Source organism: Coptis chinensis, chromosome 1 (genome assembly GCF_015680905.1).
Source record: "Coptis chinensis isolate HL-2020 chromosome 1, ASM1568090v1, whole genome shotgun sequence".
In the NCBI taxonomy this organism is placed as follows: Eukaryota; Viridiplantae; Streptophyta; class Magnoliopsida; order Ranunculales; family Ranunculaceae; genus Coptis; species Coptis chinensis.
The window spans coordinates 59,912,380-59,928,861 of record NC_141456.1 but is presented as its reverse complement, the minus strand read 5'-3'; the positions used below and the strand labels follow the sequence as shown (position 1 = coordinate 59,928,861).

The 16,482-nt window shown below is 37.0% G+C and overlaps 1 protein-coding gene across 1 annotated transcript; it reads left to right on the top strand.

The window, feature by feature from the left end:
* The first annotated feature begins 14,502 nt into the window (after positions 1 to 14,502).
* Positions 14,503 to 15,096, top strand: LOC147524754 (F-box protein At5g41720-like). The gene has a single exon (XM_086576275.1). The coding sequence runs from the start codon at positions 14,503 to 14,505 to the stop codon at positions 15,094 to 15,096; it is 594 nt and encodes a 197-aa protein (XP_086432401.1).
* Positions 15,097 to 16,482: the final 1,386 nt, after the last annotated feature.

Genomic DNA, 16,482 nt, shown 5'->3' with positions numbered 1-16,482 from the left:
TCGGGCCAAGTTTTTATCTTAAATCGGACCGAACTGAACTATGGACACCCCTAGATAGATCATTATAACAGTACATCCACCTGAGGTAAGTAACTATTTCATGTCCAACTTTTCAATTATTTCCTTACGTTTTAGGTGAAGTTTGGGTGAAAGGTTTAGCATCGTGACAAATATAATAAGGGAAAAATCTTAAACAGTAAAATGTCAAGACATATCACTAAATCATATTAATGTCTTTGCATTTCTCTATTATTGTTTATGATATTCCCTAAATATTTTTATCACGACGCTTAATCTTTTTTTGGAATTTTTTTTTTGTCATGTAGTAATATGAAAATATTTGAAAGGAAGGTTATGATAGAGTTGGCTATCCCGGTATGTGTTCGGTCATAATGGTTTGTCTTCTCAATTTGAAAAAAACTTTCAATTTGAGAGGATAGATCATTATAACTGTACATCCACCAGAGGTAGGTAACTCTTTTATGTCCAACTTTTCAATTATTTCTTTATGTTTTAGGTGAAGTTTGGGTGAAAGGTTTAGCATCGTGACAAATATAATAAGGGAAAAATCTTAAACAGTAAAATGTCAAGACATATCACTAAATCATATTGATGTCTTTGCATTTCTCTATTGTTGTTTATGATATTCCCTAGATATTTTTGTCATGACGCTTAATCTTTTTTCGGATTTTTTATTGTCATGTAGTAATATGAAAATATTTGAAAGGAAGGTTATGATAGAGTTGGCTATCCCGATGGGTGTTCGGTTATAATGATCTGTCTTCTCAATTTGAAAAAAACTTTCAATTTGAGAGGATAGATCATTATAACAGTACATCCACCGGAGGTAGGTAACTCTTTCATGTCCAACTTTTCAATTATTTCCTTACGTTTTAGGTGAAGTTTGGATAAAAGGTTTAGCATCATGACAAATATAATAAGGGAAAAATCTTAAATAGTAAAATGTCAAGACATATCACTAAATCATATTGATGTCTTTGTATTTCTCTATTGTTGTTTATGATATTCCCCAGATATTTTTGTCACGACGCTTAATCTTTTTTCGAATTTTTTTTTTGTCATGTAGTAATATGAAAATATTTGAAAGGAAGGTTATGATAGAGTTGGTTATCATGGTGGGTGTTCGGTTATAATGATCTGTCTTCTCAATTTGAAAAAGGGCCGCGGTATTGACACCCCCATAAATGGGACTAGCACCCCTCCATTAAATACACAAAAAACACTAATGGGCAAGCAGCTACCGCAGGATCGCTCAATCCACGACATTGGGTTGCCGCGAGATCCCATATCCCACGGAAAGTGGTTGCCATGGGTCCTTTTTATTTTTTTTTTAATAGCCACCATAAAAAAAGTTAGTTGCCGCGAGATGATTTTGTTTACTAAAAATGGAGTCTTTGTTTGTGTTAATTATCAAAACTTTTCTTCATTAATTTGATCAAATTTTTTTCTTATATGAAAATATTTGCCGCGAGATATCAAAATTATGGCTCGATTGTACATTTTTTTTTGTCATGGTTTTGGTGTTGTTCTTGGAGTGTATAAAGAAACTTTAAAGAAGAAAATGAGATATCCATATGTCGTGTGTGTTCAATAAGTAAAATTTGAAGTAAAAAAAAATAAAAAAAAAAATGCCGCAATACCGCCGGGGATATGGGATCTCGCAACAACCGATGCCGTGGATTGTCGCGATCTCGCAAAAATTACCGCCATGGGATATGAGATCTCGTGGCAACTGCCTGCCATAGAACTATGGGCATGTGGGGTGTAAAAGGACATATAAGAAATAACCATTATTGTTTTACTTTTTATCAAAGGGGTGTTAGTCCCATTTATGGGGGTGCCAATACCGCGCCCCTTTGAAAAAAACTTTCAATTTGGGTACAAGGTTGTTCCATAGATATAGATAAATATCTCCCACACAGTGATACATCACATAAGACAATGCTGCTTTAGTTATTTTCATTGTCGAATTTGGTAATTACATTTGATCATGAGATATATTATTGTAGTTACTGGTAGAGGTGGATAAGGTATTTTAATTGGGAAAACAATGTTTACTATTTCAGATTGGTGAAACTGTTGGCTAATTAGGAAGAAAAATGTTATTATGTTTTATGTTATTTTGTCTAGGATGAAGAAAGATGTGTATAAATATAAGCCTAAAAAAGTTGAAGACGGTCGACCTCGAGGTGGTATCAAGGTTACCAGTCGATGTTGTCCGAAAATGCTCGAGGATAAGTTATTTTCGACATTTGATATAGATGAAAGGGTTGATTTTAGGAAATCACCTTTCGGTTTTCTTCTAGATATTAATACAGTTGATTTGACTGACAGTAAAAGGTATACTATGCTGCCCACTGCAATCTGATTGTGGAAGTATTGCGAAAGAGGATTTTACCACTGACTTACAAAATAAAAGAGGTATACTTAACTTTCAAGGAGTCGGACGTGGCCCTTCTTACTAGACTGTCCACAGATCGACCTCTTGACTGGTATTTCCGGATGGATTCAACGGTGCCTACCGCCTTCCGGTTAAGGTATTTCAGGACAACCAAACCTCGGCGGAGTTACTGTGACGATGTTTTGCTAACAGAGATTTTGACGGCAAGGACGTTAGCTAAGTCAAAGTCAGTACGGAGGAAAAAGATGACTAGGAATGACATATACCGCCTGAACAAATTGTTTGTGGTCGGGGCTTTTTTGATTCCAAAGTCTACGAACGGAGTTAGTGTACTTCATGTCAACATTGCACAAGTTTTGGAATAGTTTGATGCATTTTCATGGGGCTATCTTACTTTCGAAGGCATTGAAGCTGGTGTGGAGCTTCTAAACACTGAAATGGAGAAGTAGTTTAACAGTTTTCAGGAGAAACTATTTACACACACCCTAGACGGGTGCGCACTTGCTTTCACCTTGTGGATATTCTTTCACGTTCCCTCTTTGGATGCATATCGATTGGATAGGAATATTTTCCCCTTGTTTCTAGGGTGGGTTAAAGTTGCAAGGAAAACCAGCGGGACAGTAAGTGGGACCCCAGTTTGAAGAACATGAGAAAAGTTCAAGTGGTGAATGACTTACAAGTTCCACGGAATGTGCAAGCAATGAGAGTCTACAGAGATGCAGTTCAGGTTAAGTTGTAAATTTGTTTTGTTAGTACGGATCCCTTGTTTGTTTCTATTAAAAGTGTTTTTGATTGGGTTGTTTGTTACAGAGAGAAGCTGCTGATAACCAGGTTCCTCTGGACATTTTTTTTCATCAAGCAATGCAAATAGAGGTAATGTTTTATCTTCCTCTGTTTCTTTGGTCCATCAGTCTAATAAGTATCAGTGATGTATGTTGGCATAAATCTCATGTTGTAATGACAGGTGATTAAACGAAAAGCTGAGGAGATATTATAGGAGCTTTCAAGCAAAGCTGCTGGACCTATTATGGAAGTTGAGGGAACTGAAGGGCAAACTGTGGTACTGGAGGATTGTGGTGATGATGTGTTTGCAGAATCGTCGGCAAAAAGGTTGCCAAGACGGAGAAGTCTTACCAAGCAGAAAAGAAAATCAGACACCAAGCAAGTTTCAAACAACCCTTAACCGTTGAGGAAGAGGCAACCATCAACTAAACCTCTAGTCACACGACATGAACATCTAGTGAAGCAGGCGAGGACCACACACAAGTCCAGTTTGAAGATTCTACCCATTACTAAGAAGCCCAGGACCCAAAAGACAAAACTTTCTAATGATAATGATTTATCTCAGCAAATTGCAGAGAAGAATGTTGTTGAAATTGAAAAAGAACGTGAAGAGGGAGAAGACCTGCCCAATGAAGTCTTAAGCATAAGTTAATTGGAAAATGAGTCCGTTGGGGGTTCTCAACTACAAAATGTTCGGAACACCAGTGGTGGAGTTGTTGAGAATAATTGCGGTGAAGTGGTGGTTAATACCGGCCGATCGTGAGTACAAACATCAACTGCTGCAAAATTGGTATTTCCATGCTTTTATCTTTTTTGTTTGTACACTGTGGTTGGTAGATTGCAATACTGGATACATCTTTCTTCCATTGTTTTTTTGGCAGTCTGAAGGGGAAATCTCAATTGATCTGAACAAGTCAATTTATGATGAAGGGGTGGGTGGTTTATTGTGTTTGAAGGATTCTATCTACTTTTGTCTTAAATATTTACAAGTTATGCGAAGTGTAAATTCAATTGTTTTGACCTCAACTGTTGTAAGCTCAAATGTTGATTTTGCAGAATGCTGACATGGATACTACTAATGATTCGTCTGGACAGTCAGAGTGCGCATTACAGAATTGGCTTAAGCTGAGTGTGGGTAGAGATAGTATGTCTTGTTACATCAATTTTGATACTGCAATAAATAGTGTAAGAGTATGCAGGTGAACTTTTAAACGTATGAGGAATGAATCCATAACTAAAAGTGGCCTTTACACGGCTTTGCACATTGCACATGGTAAGAGTATGCAGAAAAAATAACTTGATATTCCTTGTGAAAAAGAAAGGGTTATGTATGCGGCAATGATTGGCTAAAGAAAGTGAGTATGAAGCATTGGCTAACGAAAGTTCTAGATTGACATAAGGTTACTTGTTTGAAACTTAATGTTTTTTCCACTATTTAGAGTGTGTAGTGTTGACTCACGCACTTATTTGTACTAATTGTATCCATATTTTCTTCATCTATTAACAGGACGGAGAAGCTAAAAAGGTTGATGATGGTGACAACCGTGATGATGCTGACAACGAAAATATTTGTTTAAAAGTGAAGCACTTTTAAGTATGCATATAATGTACTTCCCAAATGCAATTATAATTATGGATCCTTATATTTAAGAGTAAACATTACTACGTGTTACATTTTTGGTTACAAAATATGGAGGGGTGGGTAATTTTAAGTGAGATACTGTATTGTACGTATGCGACAATATAGTGTAGGCTGGTTATGAAGCTATTTTATCGCAGCTACCGTTTCATAGCCGTTGACTCAGTCGAGGGGAAAGCAACATGCTATTCTCATGGATGATTTGTACTACATGTGAAGGAATGCTACACTTGAAGAACTAGGACGTGATACTATCTCTGTACAATTTGGGAAAAACTCCAAACCAATTGTATATGCGCTATGCATATCAAATATTTTCTCTTTTCTGCGACAATGTAGTTTACCTGTGCAATAATGTAGTATAAGGTCTATTCTACGTGCAACTAACTCACTTTTATCTTATATACTGTTGTAATTTTTATCCTTATATTTAAGAATTGAGGTAAGAATTATATTTTGTTGATACTGAACACTATTAGAAGTCCTAATAAGGCTATATTGGCAAGTATAACCGCTCAAACACCAACCCACGAATCAGGTAGCTTTCAAGAACTGGTAATTGTACCAACTAACAATAAATAGGATAAGAGCACAAGAACTTTGATGTCAAGATGTTTCATTTTGATTTGGAAATGAAGCATCAGCACTGGATACCCTTGTAGAATTTATGAAAGAGGATGATGAGAAGATTTAGTCTGTGTTAAATCTGGTTTAGTTCACAATGTCTCTTAAGCGGTTGTAATTCAGTTTTTTTGAGGTGCATAAGTATTTAGTTTATAGTAATCAAATTCTAAGTATAAAGGATCCAAAGTTTTTGATAATAACTTTTTATTATTTCCTCCAGATCCATTTTATTTCTACCTAGATTCATAATTAGTAATCGTAAAGACTATATAAATAGGATGTATAAAATTACGTCGGATCCTGCCTAAAACATAACCTAGAAGTAGATCCTCATTATCTAAAAGAACCCGAAACAGACCATTGGGAAGTGATTCAGTAATTAAACCTTCATGTATCCATTTTTGTTGTAACTCGTTGTTCAAACAACTATTCAGACTTGATTGTCAAATAGAGAGCTCGCTTAATTGTGGAGAAAAAGATGGACTAATTTTAAACTTTAAATTACCCTTTTAATTATTAATTAGAAAATAATGAGAATGCTCTAATTGGTGAGAGTGCTGATGGAATCTAGCAGCATAATTGGTGGTTAACAAATTCAGACTCAGTTTCTGCCTGCTTCATAGGGACCACCTCAACAATCCCAAATATTTAGTTCCTTTAGTTTTTTGGGGGAAACTAGAAGTAGGAAAGTTTTTGTTCCTCTCTCCATCTGTCTTTTCATAAGTTCTCTCTCGAAAGCTTAACATTGAAGTCAACTTTTCAACCAACATTTCAACCCAAATTTCTATCGCTTAAATCGGATTTAAATTTTGGAACAACTTGATTTGGTTTTTCCTTAAAGGTATGAACTTTACTGAACTATATTGGTTAATTTGTCCATATTTGTTTTCCTTAATTGTACCCTAATTTCTATAGTTGAAAAAATTGTAATTGACTCAAATATTCGAAACAGAGTATTCCGTTACTACTTTTAATTTTGAAAATTATCACAGGGGCCGTTCTCATATTTAGGTTACAATGTTCGAAATTGAAAATTCAATTTTCTTGGGTAGAATGAAAAAGGGTGGGGGCAAAAAGAAAGTAGTGCCCAATTGGAAGTATGTGGAGAAAGAGACGGAGGTGAAGAAGAATGTTGTTTCGAAGAAGAAGGAAAAGCCAAAAACTCTTCCACGAAGAAACATCAAGGTTACTTGTCGATGTTCTCTAAAAATGCTGGAGGAGCAACTGTTTTCCACATTCGACAAAGATGAAACCAAACATTTCAAAAAGTCTCCATTTGGTTTTCTCCTTGATATGAATTTAGTTGATGTGGAAGGCGGTGAGAAAACTCATTTGGTTACCCACCCAAATTTGATTGTTGATGTTTTGGAAAAGAAGATTTTGCCAATGACTTTCAACATAGGAAACCGATATTTCAATCCTTCCAATGTGGCCCTCCTTACCGGTCTATCCACAGAGCCACCACCTCAGTGGTTTTACAAAATGGATGTGTTTGACCTTTCTGATTTTCGTCTAAGGTATTTTCAGCCAGAGGGAAGACGCTCGACTCCGCTTTGGGCTGTTATGCTGATCGAGTTTGCGGTAGCAAGGAAAAAAGCTAAGAGTGTTTCGGTACGTAGCGATCCGAACAGTTGTGATGACATCCACCAACTTAACCGTTTGTTTGTGCTTGGGGCTTTCCTCTTGCCTAGTGGTTCGAAGGGCGTTGATGTCAAACATATTGATATTGCAGCTGATTTGACAAAGTTTGACAAATTCCCATGGGGGTATCTGACGTTTGAAGGCATTTGTGATCGTGTTGAGGTTCTACATACATATATGAAGAAGCACTTTCAGTTTCAACCAGAAAAACCATTTACCCACACCCTATATAGGTGTGCACTAGCATTCGAGTGTTGGGTTTTCCTTCATGTGCTCGCTTTGAATGTCCACTGGGTGGATGGGGAGATATTCCCTTGGTTTCGAAGTTGGGTGGGTTTCCCTGGGAAAACCACCCTTGGGAGAACTTGGGAGACCAAATTAAACAACCCCAAGAAACTGACTGTGCTGGGTAAGTTACATATTCCTCTGACGGTGCAAGCAAAGGGAGTCTACAGAAAGGCGCTAAAGGTTTATAAGTCTTGCTACTTTGGATTTGATGGATGGTTTTTCTATTACTTTTATTGCTGTATTGGTGATGAATTTCATGGTTTGTTACAACAAGAACCTGATGATAAGAAGCTTCTTTCTTTGTACATTTTCTGTGAACAGAAGAAGCAGAATGAGGTAAATTTTTGTGTGTTGCACTTTTTATTGATATTGAGAATTTCAGTACTGACAAAGCTTGTCATCTGTGATCTCGTAATTGCATGTCATAAACCAGGCTGCAAAGTTGTTCTGAGAGCAATCTCATAATACTGGAAGTGGTCATGTGGAGCAACGAACTGTGGTAATGTGTATTGTGATGTATCTTCGTATTGCCACAATGTAGTTATGAGTAAACCTTATGTTTTGTGCTCATGTACTGGTAGAATTTAAATTGGGTGCCTGCTAAGGAAGTGAGGAAGGTGCCTACTAAAACAGGAATAAATTTGGTCCTAGATGATGAAGAAAATGTGGTGATTTTATATTGAATGTATGTTATTATTTGCACTACAAAAATGCAAGATGAATAAAATTTTCCCTTGGATTTAGCCCTTGCAGGTATTAGTGGAACGTGCGAAAAGAATAAAATGTTATGTAGAAGATCGACAACCATTGGTAATTAATTAAGTACTCTTGTACTCCAGCCCATCCCTTAAATGTTTTTTTGGAAGTAGATATAATGTCTTGGCAAATTTATTTGTACTTTCATACTTGTAGTTAGTTAAAGGAAGCAGGCCTTGTGCTAAAAGAAGGGGTGATGATGAGAATAGTAGTGATAATGATTTTGTTCAGCCTCCAAAGAGGAGGGCAATAACACCATGTGAGAATAAATCAACTAAGAGCGGAAAACAGACAAGACCACCAACCAAAAACCACAACAAACCTTTAACTAAGAACAGTCCCAAAGAAAAGTCTATTCCAATAAGCAAGCAGCGGGAGAACCAATATTGTAGAGAGCGGATTGGGGGGAACAGTCATGAACCGCTAGGGCCTTCTTACTTTTTGGAAAAGACTCCTGAAAAATTTGACGCAATAGTGGTAGAGGCACAGTTCACGGTTATGCAAACAATGAATGAAATTAATAGTACATCCAATCCCTTGCTATTTGCAAATGATGGGGCAGCCAACACTCTCGCACTTGCTGAGTACCATGGGGAACTTCAAGATGTGGTCAACAATATAGTGGAACATGACTTCATGATTTTGGCAGATGGCTTGACTATACTATTCTAGGATTCGGCTGATATTATACACCCACCCAAAGATGCTGCAAGTTTTGACCCTGAAATACTGGACTCTTTGAGGAATGAAAATTTTGAGAAAGAGTTACGCGATCAGCGTGTGTTTGCAAATGATGGGGCATCCAACACTCCCGCACTTGCTGAGTACCATGGGGAACTTCTAGATCTGGTCCAACAATACAGCGGAGCTTGACTTCATGACATTGGCAGATGACGTGAATATGCTCTTACAAAATCCGGACGATATTGTACACCCACCCGAAGATGCAACAAATTTTGAAATTGAGGATACAACCATTGAAGAAGATTTGGACGTTAACACAACTGATGGAAAAGTGGTTTGTGCATTGTTTTGAACACCTTTATCTTAAGTTACAAGTATTTTTGCAAGAGTTAACATTGCAGGGTGCGTTTGTTAAACATTGTAATCTACAGTTGCCAATCTCGGTATAAAATTTGCCTGCAGGAGTTATTTTTTCCATTCATTCACACAAAATATGTGATGTTTCTGACTAGTGATTTCTGCAGGGTAAGCAATGGTATACTTCGAAGAGTAGGCAGTGGAACAAATTTTCTCACCTTGAAGAAGCAATATATACCATTTGCGAAGACAAAATTCATGCAAAATTTGATGAAATTCCATTGGTAGGGAGGAACTACTCAATACCCACAGTGAATGAATTGCCTAGTGACTGCGATAAATGCACAACGTTTGGAGAATTGATGACACATTATTATCGAGCCGATTATGAGGAAAGACGCGAAGTCGGGGCTCTTTGCATCCACTGTCATAGTCAGGCACTATGGACATGGTTTAGAACTAAATCTGAGAAGCTTCTCCTTTCTCAAGCACCAAGGATGGCTGAACGATGAGGTCTATACTGCTTTGCAAAATATATATGTTGTTGATTCTTACCAGTTAGTCACCCTCTTTCCCTATTTTACCATCGTTTTTTTTTTAAATTTCCATTTAAGGTTGTCTCCATCTACATGGAATTATTCAGAAGGTGGCAGCTGAAGGATGGGCAATCTCGGTATAAAACTCAAGATTCAAGAAAGTACACTATTATTGCGGACACGCTCATTCCGGTTAGTTATGTTACTCTCCACCTCATTCTCATATTTTTAGCAACTATATTGCTTAACAATTGGAATTTTCGAGTTATATAGGTTTCCCTACTTACCTTATATAGAACCTTAGAGGGCAAGTTAAATGATGGAAGTCTGACTACAGAGCAAAAGATTTTAGAAACTGCGTCCCTAATGCCATGGAGCCTGACCATGCTCTTCAGAGATATAGTTTCAGAAAAAAGTGATGTACCCCACGCAACGAAATTTAAAGGAGTAATGGTGGCTTTGAGTGTGGGAATGAACAAACATTGGGTTCTTGCTGTTTTTGGTTTTTCTACTTGGAAGTGTCTTCTGTATGATTCCTTAGAATCAGTAATGTTCGACACTCTACCAACTTTGAAGATGATAGGTGCAGTGCTACCTTATGGGTTGTTAGTACATGATCCTCAGTGCATACATCGGTCACAGTTGCAAAGACAGTGGGAAATTATTCTTATTGACTGCGCTAAACAACACGATTCATGGAATTGCCGTGTTTTCGTACTAGCTTATGCAGATCAGTTGCACACGTCCAATTTGGAAGGGACGTTGGCCATATTAGGATGACAATAGTGAAGGACCTTCTAGATTGTGGAATTATAGAGAGACAGTTTCTCAGCAAAAAGGAAGACGTCCAATCTCTGTGTAAAGAACGCATGGTCATTCATAGACCACCAATGAGTAAACCAAACAGAATACTTCTCATTCTTGATCTTAATGGTGTGCTTGTTCACGTAGCTAACAAGCTCAACCTGCCACTCGGATTCAAAGCCGACACATTCATTTCAGGAAAGGCAATTATAAGGAGGCCATTATGTGATATTTTTTGAAGTTTTGTTTTGAAAGGTTCTATGTGGGTGTATGGTCATCAAGGAAAAAAACTTAATTTGGTCCGTCTGCTCGATTTCATTATGCGCGAAAGAAGGTACCAGTTGGCATTTTGTTGGGACCAATCCTATTGCACTACCACTGAGTTACACACTGTTGACAACATTGACAAGCCTGTCATGTTAAAAGAACTGGTCAAACTTTGGGATAAGGACGACCCAAATCTTCCTTGGGAGAGGAGAGAGTATAATGAATCAAACACAGTGATGTTGGATGATTCTCTGTATAAAGCATTGTTTAATTCCGCACACACTGCCATATTCTCGACTTCATACGATTTTTAGAATGAAAACGATAATTCTTTAGGACCTGGGGGTGATATTAGGATGTATTTGGAAGGATTAGCGACAAGTAAAAATGTCCAAAAGTACATCGAGCAACATCCTTTTGGCCAGCAAGCTTTTACGGAGAGCGATCCATCTTGGCCACATTATCTGCAATTCATTAATTCTCGTTTGCATGCTCCTTCAGACCCTGGATTGTGAAAATTGGTGAATTATTTTTATTCTTATATACTGTTGTAATTGTAGGAACCATTATTTCAGAATGTAAATTTTCTACAAACCGTGAAAATCATGCGCAACGGAATTAATGGTGTTCACGATTTTGATTGGAAAACATACCTGTAGATCAACTATGATAACTTTGAGAATCCAGAGTCAGCAACCTCTTGATCTTCTGTTGTATTCCTATGCACAGAGTGGACATTGTGTGGGCAACGATCTTCCAACCTCTTCTTTCTCACTTGGCCTCTCTCTCTCTCACAACCTTAGAACCGAATTAGATATGTTTTTGCTTGAGTGATGTCTGAGAAAAAAAAACGGCCAAAGAAAGAGGTTTCTTTTTATAGGCTACAACAGGGACCATGAGGAGAAATTAGGGTTGGGCCTCCTGACGGGCTTGGGCTTCCCATGTTTGCCCAGAACTTATAGCCCAAGTCCATAAACAAATGGCTTATTCCACTAAAGGCCATTGTTGCACTACCGCCCTAATCCCAAATTACGTGTCAGTGTTTATGGGCTCCATATTATATGCTCGTTGATCTCCCCATGTTTAAGATATCGAATGCCTATTGATTAAGTCAAGTTACTGACAACTACATTAATTAACTTCTTATGTCCTTGAGTAGTACCACTCAACCTCATTGTCATGTCGGATCAAATCCACCTGCAGGGTTTACATGACAATCCTTATAAGCTCCTCAAGGGGACATCATCAGCCCGACTTCTTGTAGGACACAGATTCCCTCTATAATCAACAGCACACCTTACATACAATGTCATTACCCAATCCATCGAGTTTGTTAATTCATAAATGAATCTCACTCATTGATGATTTAAAACAATGTACAATGCACGTAAGTGCCCGTTATATTATCCAGATTAAGAGGACAAGCATCCATAATAACAAAGGCGTTTGTTCTCTTATATAGTCAGTATAAAGAGAAACAGCCTCACTTGGTCCTGTTCAATACACATAAAGTGTACTAGTGTAATCCTATAGTCAAGATAGACTAATACCAGATTATACTACAACCGTACCAATGGTTTGTCCAAATCCATCTAGGTTGTGAACGTTTACTTATACTTTATAAGGTACTGATAATTTGATCTTCTGTGTGTCACCACACACCATATCATCTACAACATAAAGTATTAGACACATGTATATAACTAATAACATATATAATATGCATAACATTTGCCCATATGATTCTCATTCAAAATAAAAAGAATTAGAGTTATTACAAAAGTAATGCTTTTAGTATATAACACTATCAATAATTTTTGTTTCCTTTTTTTGTTTGAGTGTTAGATGTTGTTGAAGTACTTGTCTGATTAAGTACTTTGTTAGATGTTGTTGCAGTAAATGAAGCACTTTGTTTTGTAGTATTTTTTTGTTTGAGTAACCGTTGGAGAGTCGTTGCAGTCATCTTTGTCAGCAATTGCTTCAAATTTAACCTTTAAAAGTGAGTGAAAACTAAACAAAATTTCAGAAACTGATGTCTTCTTCTTCAACTAATGTTGGTAAGTTCATCATTTTCAATATTGTCATCTTTTTCGTTTTTCTGCAACAGGGGGATTTTTCAAATGATTTCGGTGATTTAAGGGGGTATCTAAAATTCTCTTGAAATTATATATTTTTCCATATTTAGTGCCAAATTTGCAATGAAGTAGGACATCCAGCTTATAGATGTCCTTGGGTGTAAACCCCCTGCGACGATCCTAAATGCGATGGGTTTCTTATGTTGCAGCTCTCTCAAACATCAAGAAATCCCGATAGAAAGTATCTAAAGTGCCAATATGGGAACTGTCAAAGTGGATTAAAATGGCTTGATGAGGCTATTTTAGATGTTAAAAATGATTCAACAAATGGACGATGTGACAAGTGCGGAGATACAAGCTACTGGAAGATACAATGCCCATGGAACAATTATGTCTGCAATAACAAGATGTGTGGTGGAGAGAGGTCATTCAAGACTACTCAAAATGGGTTGAACATTGGGAGGAAGTACTTGAAATGCTCACTATGTTTAAGTTTTGAGTGGCTGTCAGATGTAATGAGGGAGGCAAGACAAAAAACTGAAAAATTTGTAACGGTTACCATAAAGATAGCACTATCAGACTTTGCAAAAATAATTCTTAAGTAATGCATGCATGAATGAATCAAGATATGAGTGCCGAATCCCTGTAATGAATAAACATATGAATGCAATTTTCAAAGTTTTTAGCAGTCCTAATCAAATAACAGTCCTTAATGAAATAGCCTAATCAATGTATGCATGAATGAATCGAGATAACAGTCCTTTAGGGTTCTTGACCCAATCAATTTAGGGTCAATTTATGGTCAATAAATATCTATGGGAAGATCTATACCCTACACTTATTGGGTTGGTTTATTCTCCCATATTTATTCGAAAATGCTAAAGAGACAGCTACTGGCCTCTATCTACGTGACAGACCAAACACAATATGCCACGTGGCAACTACGAAACTGGATACCGGTTGATTAGAAAATAGAGAAAATGGGCAAAAAAAAGTTAATCAAGGAACTCTACCACCCTTTTTTCTTTTAAATTTACGCTCCTTAAATTTATATTTTAAACCGGAGTTAAAGGTTCCCAATTTCACAGAAGCAACGTGGCGTATTTTGTTTGGTTTGTCACTTAGATGGAAGCCAGGCTGTTCCCGTAGCATTACTCATATTTATTCTCTGTCTCTTTGGGAAGTGGGAAAAGCATGTCCCCATAACAAAACACATACCCCAATTCATACCTTCAGTTTCTTCCTATAAACCTACCACCCAGAGCTTTGAGAGATATTATTCACCACTAGATCTTTCCATTCTTTTTCTCCTTTCTACTTTTGCCACACCAAATCTATTTTGTAAGGTTTGCAAACATACGCTACATGCAAACTTATGGCATGTTCCCAATTAACCACGCGTCCCCTTATTACTCCAATTAATAAGGGAACTAATAAACGGTTATTCTATTATTAAACCGCTTACTAGGGTGTAATACTTTGCAAAAACGGTTTGCAAAAAGGGAACCGAGACTTGAGAAAATGGTTACAATAACCTCCATCCAATTCAGTATAAAATCCTTAAACAGAGTCGTGGAAACAGTTTATGCCATACAAAGCAGAAACAAACAACATATCAATCATACAATGGCAGCCTCTTCGTCTATTGCACACAACAACAACAACGGAAAGGAGTTGCATACAAATATGTGGGCAGAGGTTCTTAAACGTGCTCCACTCCCATTTGTCCAGAAGTCAAAATTTGTGTCCCGAGAATGGGAAAGCATTACAAGTCCAAATTCCTTTGTAATGGACAACGCGTTACTCACAGGATCATTTCTTGGTTACCTTATAAATACTGACAAAAGATGGGAATCCACAATATCTTTCGCATCCAACATTGACAACAACCCACCAATTCCAACTCGAACACTGAAGTACAAACCGCACGGTACTGCAATCGTTGCATCTTCAATGCAAGGTATTGTTCTCTTGACCACACCTTACAAGAAAAACCAAAAATATTACGTTTGCAAACCAACGACAGGAGAGGTCTATCAACTCAATACTCCTAGGGTTAGATTCTTTACAGAATCCCTTGGAATGCTGGTGAATTCAATGGAACCATTATGTTTCACTATAGTTCGACTGTTAGATCCCAAATTCAACTCTGTAAGGCCTACCCGAGCAAATAAAACAAAGCAATCTCGCATCAAGTATGTTGAATTGTTTGATTCCTGAAGTTTGAAATGGAGAAGGTTGAACGACTTGGAATTGGCATTTCATGATGAACACATTAGGAAGTAGCCCGCAGTGGCTGCAAAAGGATCTCTTCACTGGGCTCTTTATGATGCAGGCATATTGGTATTTAACATTGCCCTTAAATCTTGGATGAGGATTGGGCTACCACAGACTAAATCCCCACCAAAGTCGTACAAACTGTTTCAGTTTAATGGTACTATTGCTATTAAGTTCATGCTCTGGGGTGAGGAGAACAATGCTACAGAGAAATTAGAACTTAGGGTCTTACATGATTATGACAACAGATTGTGGAGTGAACCGATGACTTATTCGTTGGACAAATTGTATTCACTACATTACCGTCACCCGAGTTTTGTCGCCCTACCCATAGAAAATATTGCAGTTTTTGAATGCAACGACAGTATCCTTTGGTATGATTTCAGTGCAGAGAAATTGTTATTTGTCAAAAGAATCCTGACCATCGGCAATCACTCCATTCTCCCATCCATGTTAGACTTCACTACAACTCAGTTTAACCCGAAGTTGTATCTTGTAATGTACTACTTATATTTAGGGTGACATCAATCATTCTAGTTTATTATCGATTTCGGTTTCTTATGCATGTTCTTTAAATAGACAATGTAGTTTGGTTATACGCCAATGTAGTATGGTTATACTGCAATTAAACGATAACATAATCAATTTTTTTGTTTTTAGCAGTCCTAATCAAATAGCAGTCCTAATGAAATAGCCTAATAAATGAAGTACGTTTTTTATTCTCTTGACCCAATCAATTTCTAGTCAATATGTTGATTTAGGTTTCAATTCAATATCAAACATTTAAGCTTTGGTAACGTTTTCAAACATGGCTAAAAGTGGTCTGCTAGTTATTGCTTTTGTTATCGGCCACACTTTAAGCGCAGCAAAAACTTTTATAATTTTGTACGGTTTTAAATGCGACCTGCTTCCTGCTTCAAATTTGGTAATAGGTAAACAACACAAGAAAATAAACCATCAAAACATATCGAATCCAACAAAAAAAAACTTGTCCAAATTTTTGCAATTCAAGTCGATTGTGTCCACTATTTTTGCAATGCCTCCTTCCAGTATATGCTGTGACATTAAGTGCGTGAAATAATAAGAATGTGAGACCAACCACAAAATAGATATGAAACAATAATTTGAAATAAATAATTCACCTTTGAGTTGGTAGATAGTAGACATGTTTCTTTTTTGGTTGGGAACGTTTTGCAAATTTGGAGAGACCACCAGTCGATGACCTGTTAAATTGAGCATTTTTGAGATTCAAAACAAAGTATAAATGAAGTAAGTTCTACAAATAAATGAAGGTCAGATATCGAAATTAAAAAATTGCAAAAATATTAT

Excerpts from the sequence above, each read along its gene's own strand:
- LOC147524754 (XM_086576275.1), top strand. The coding sequence starts at position 14,503 with ATGGCAGCCTCTTCGTCTATTGCACACAACAACAACAACGGAAAGGAG.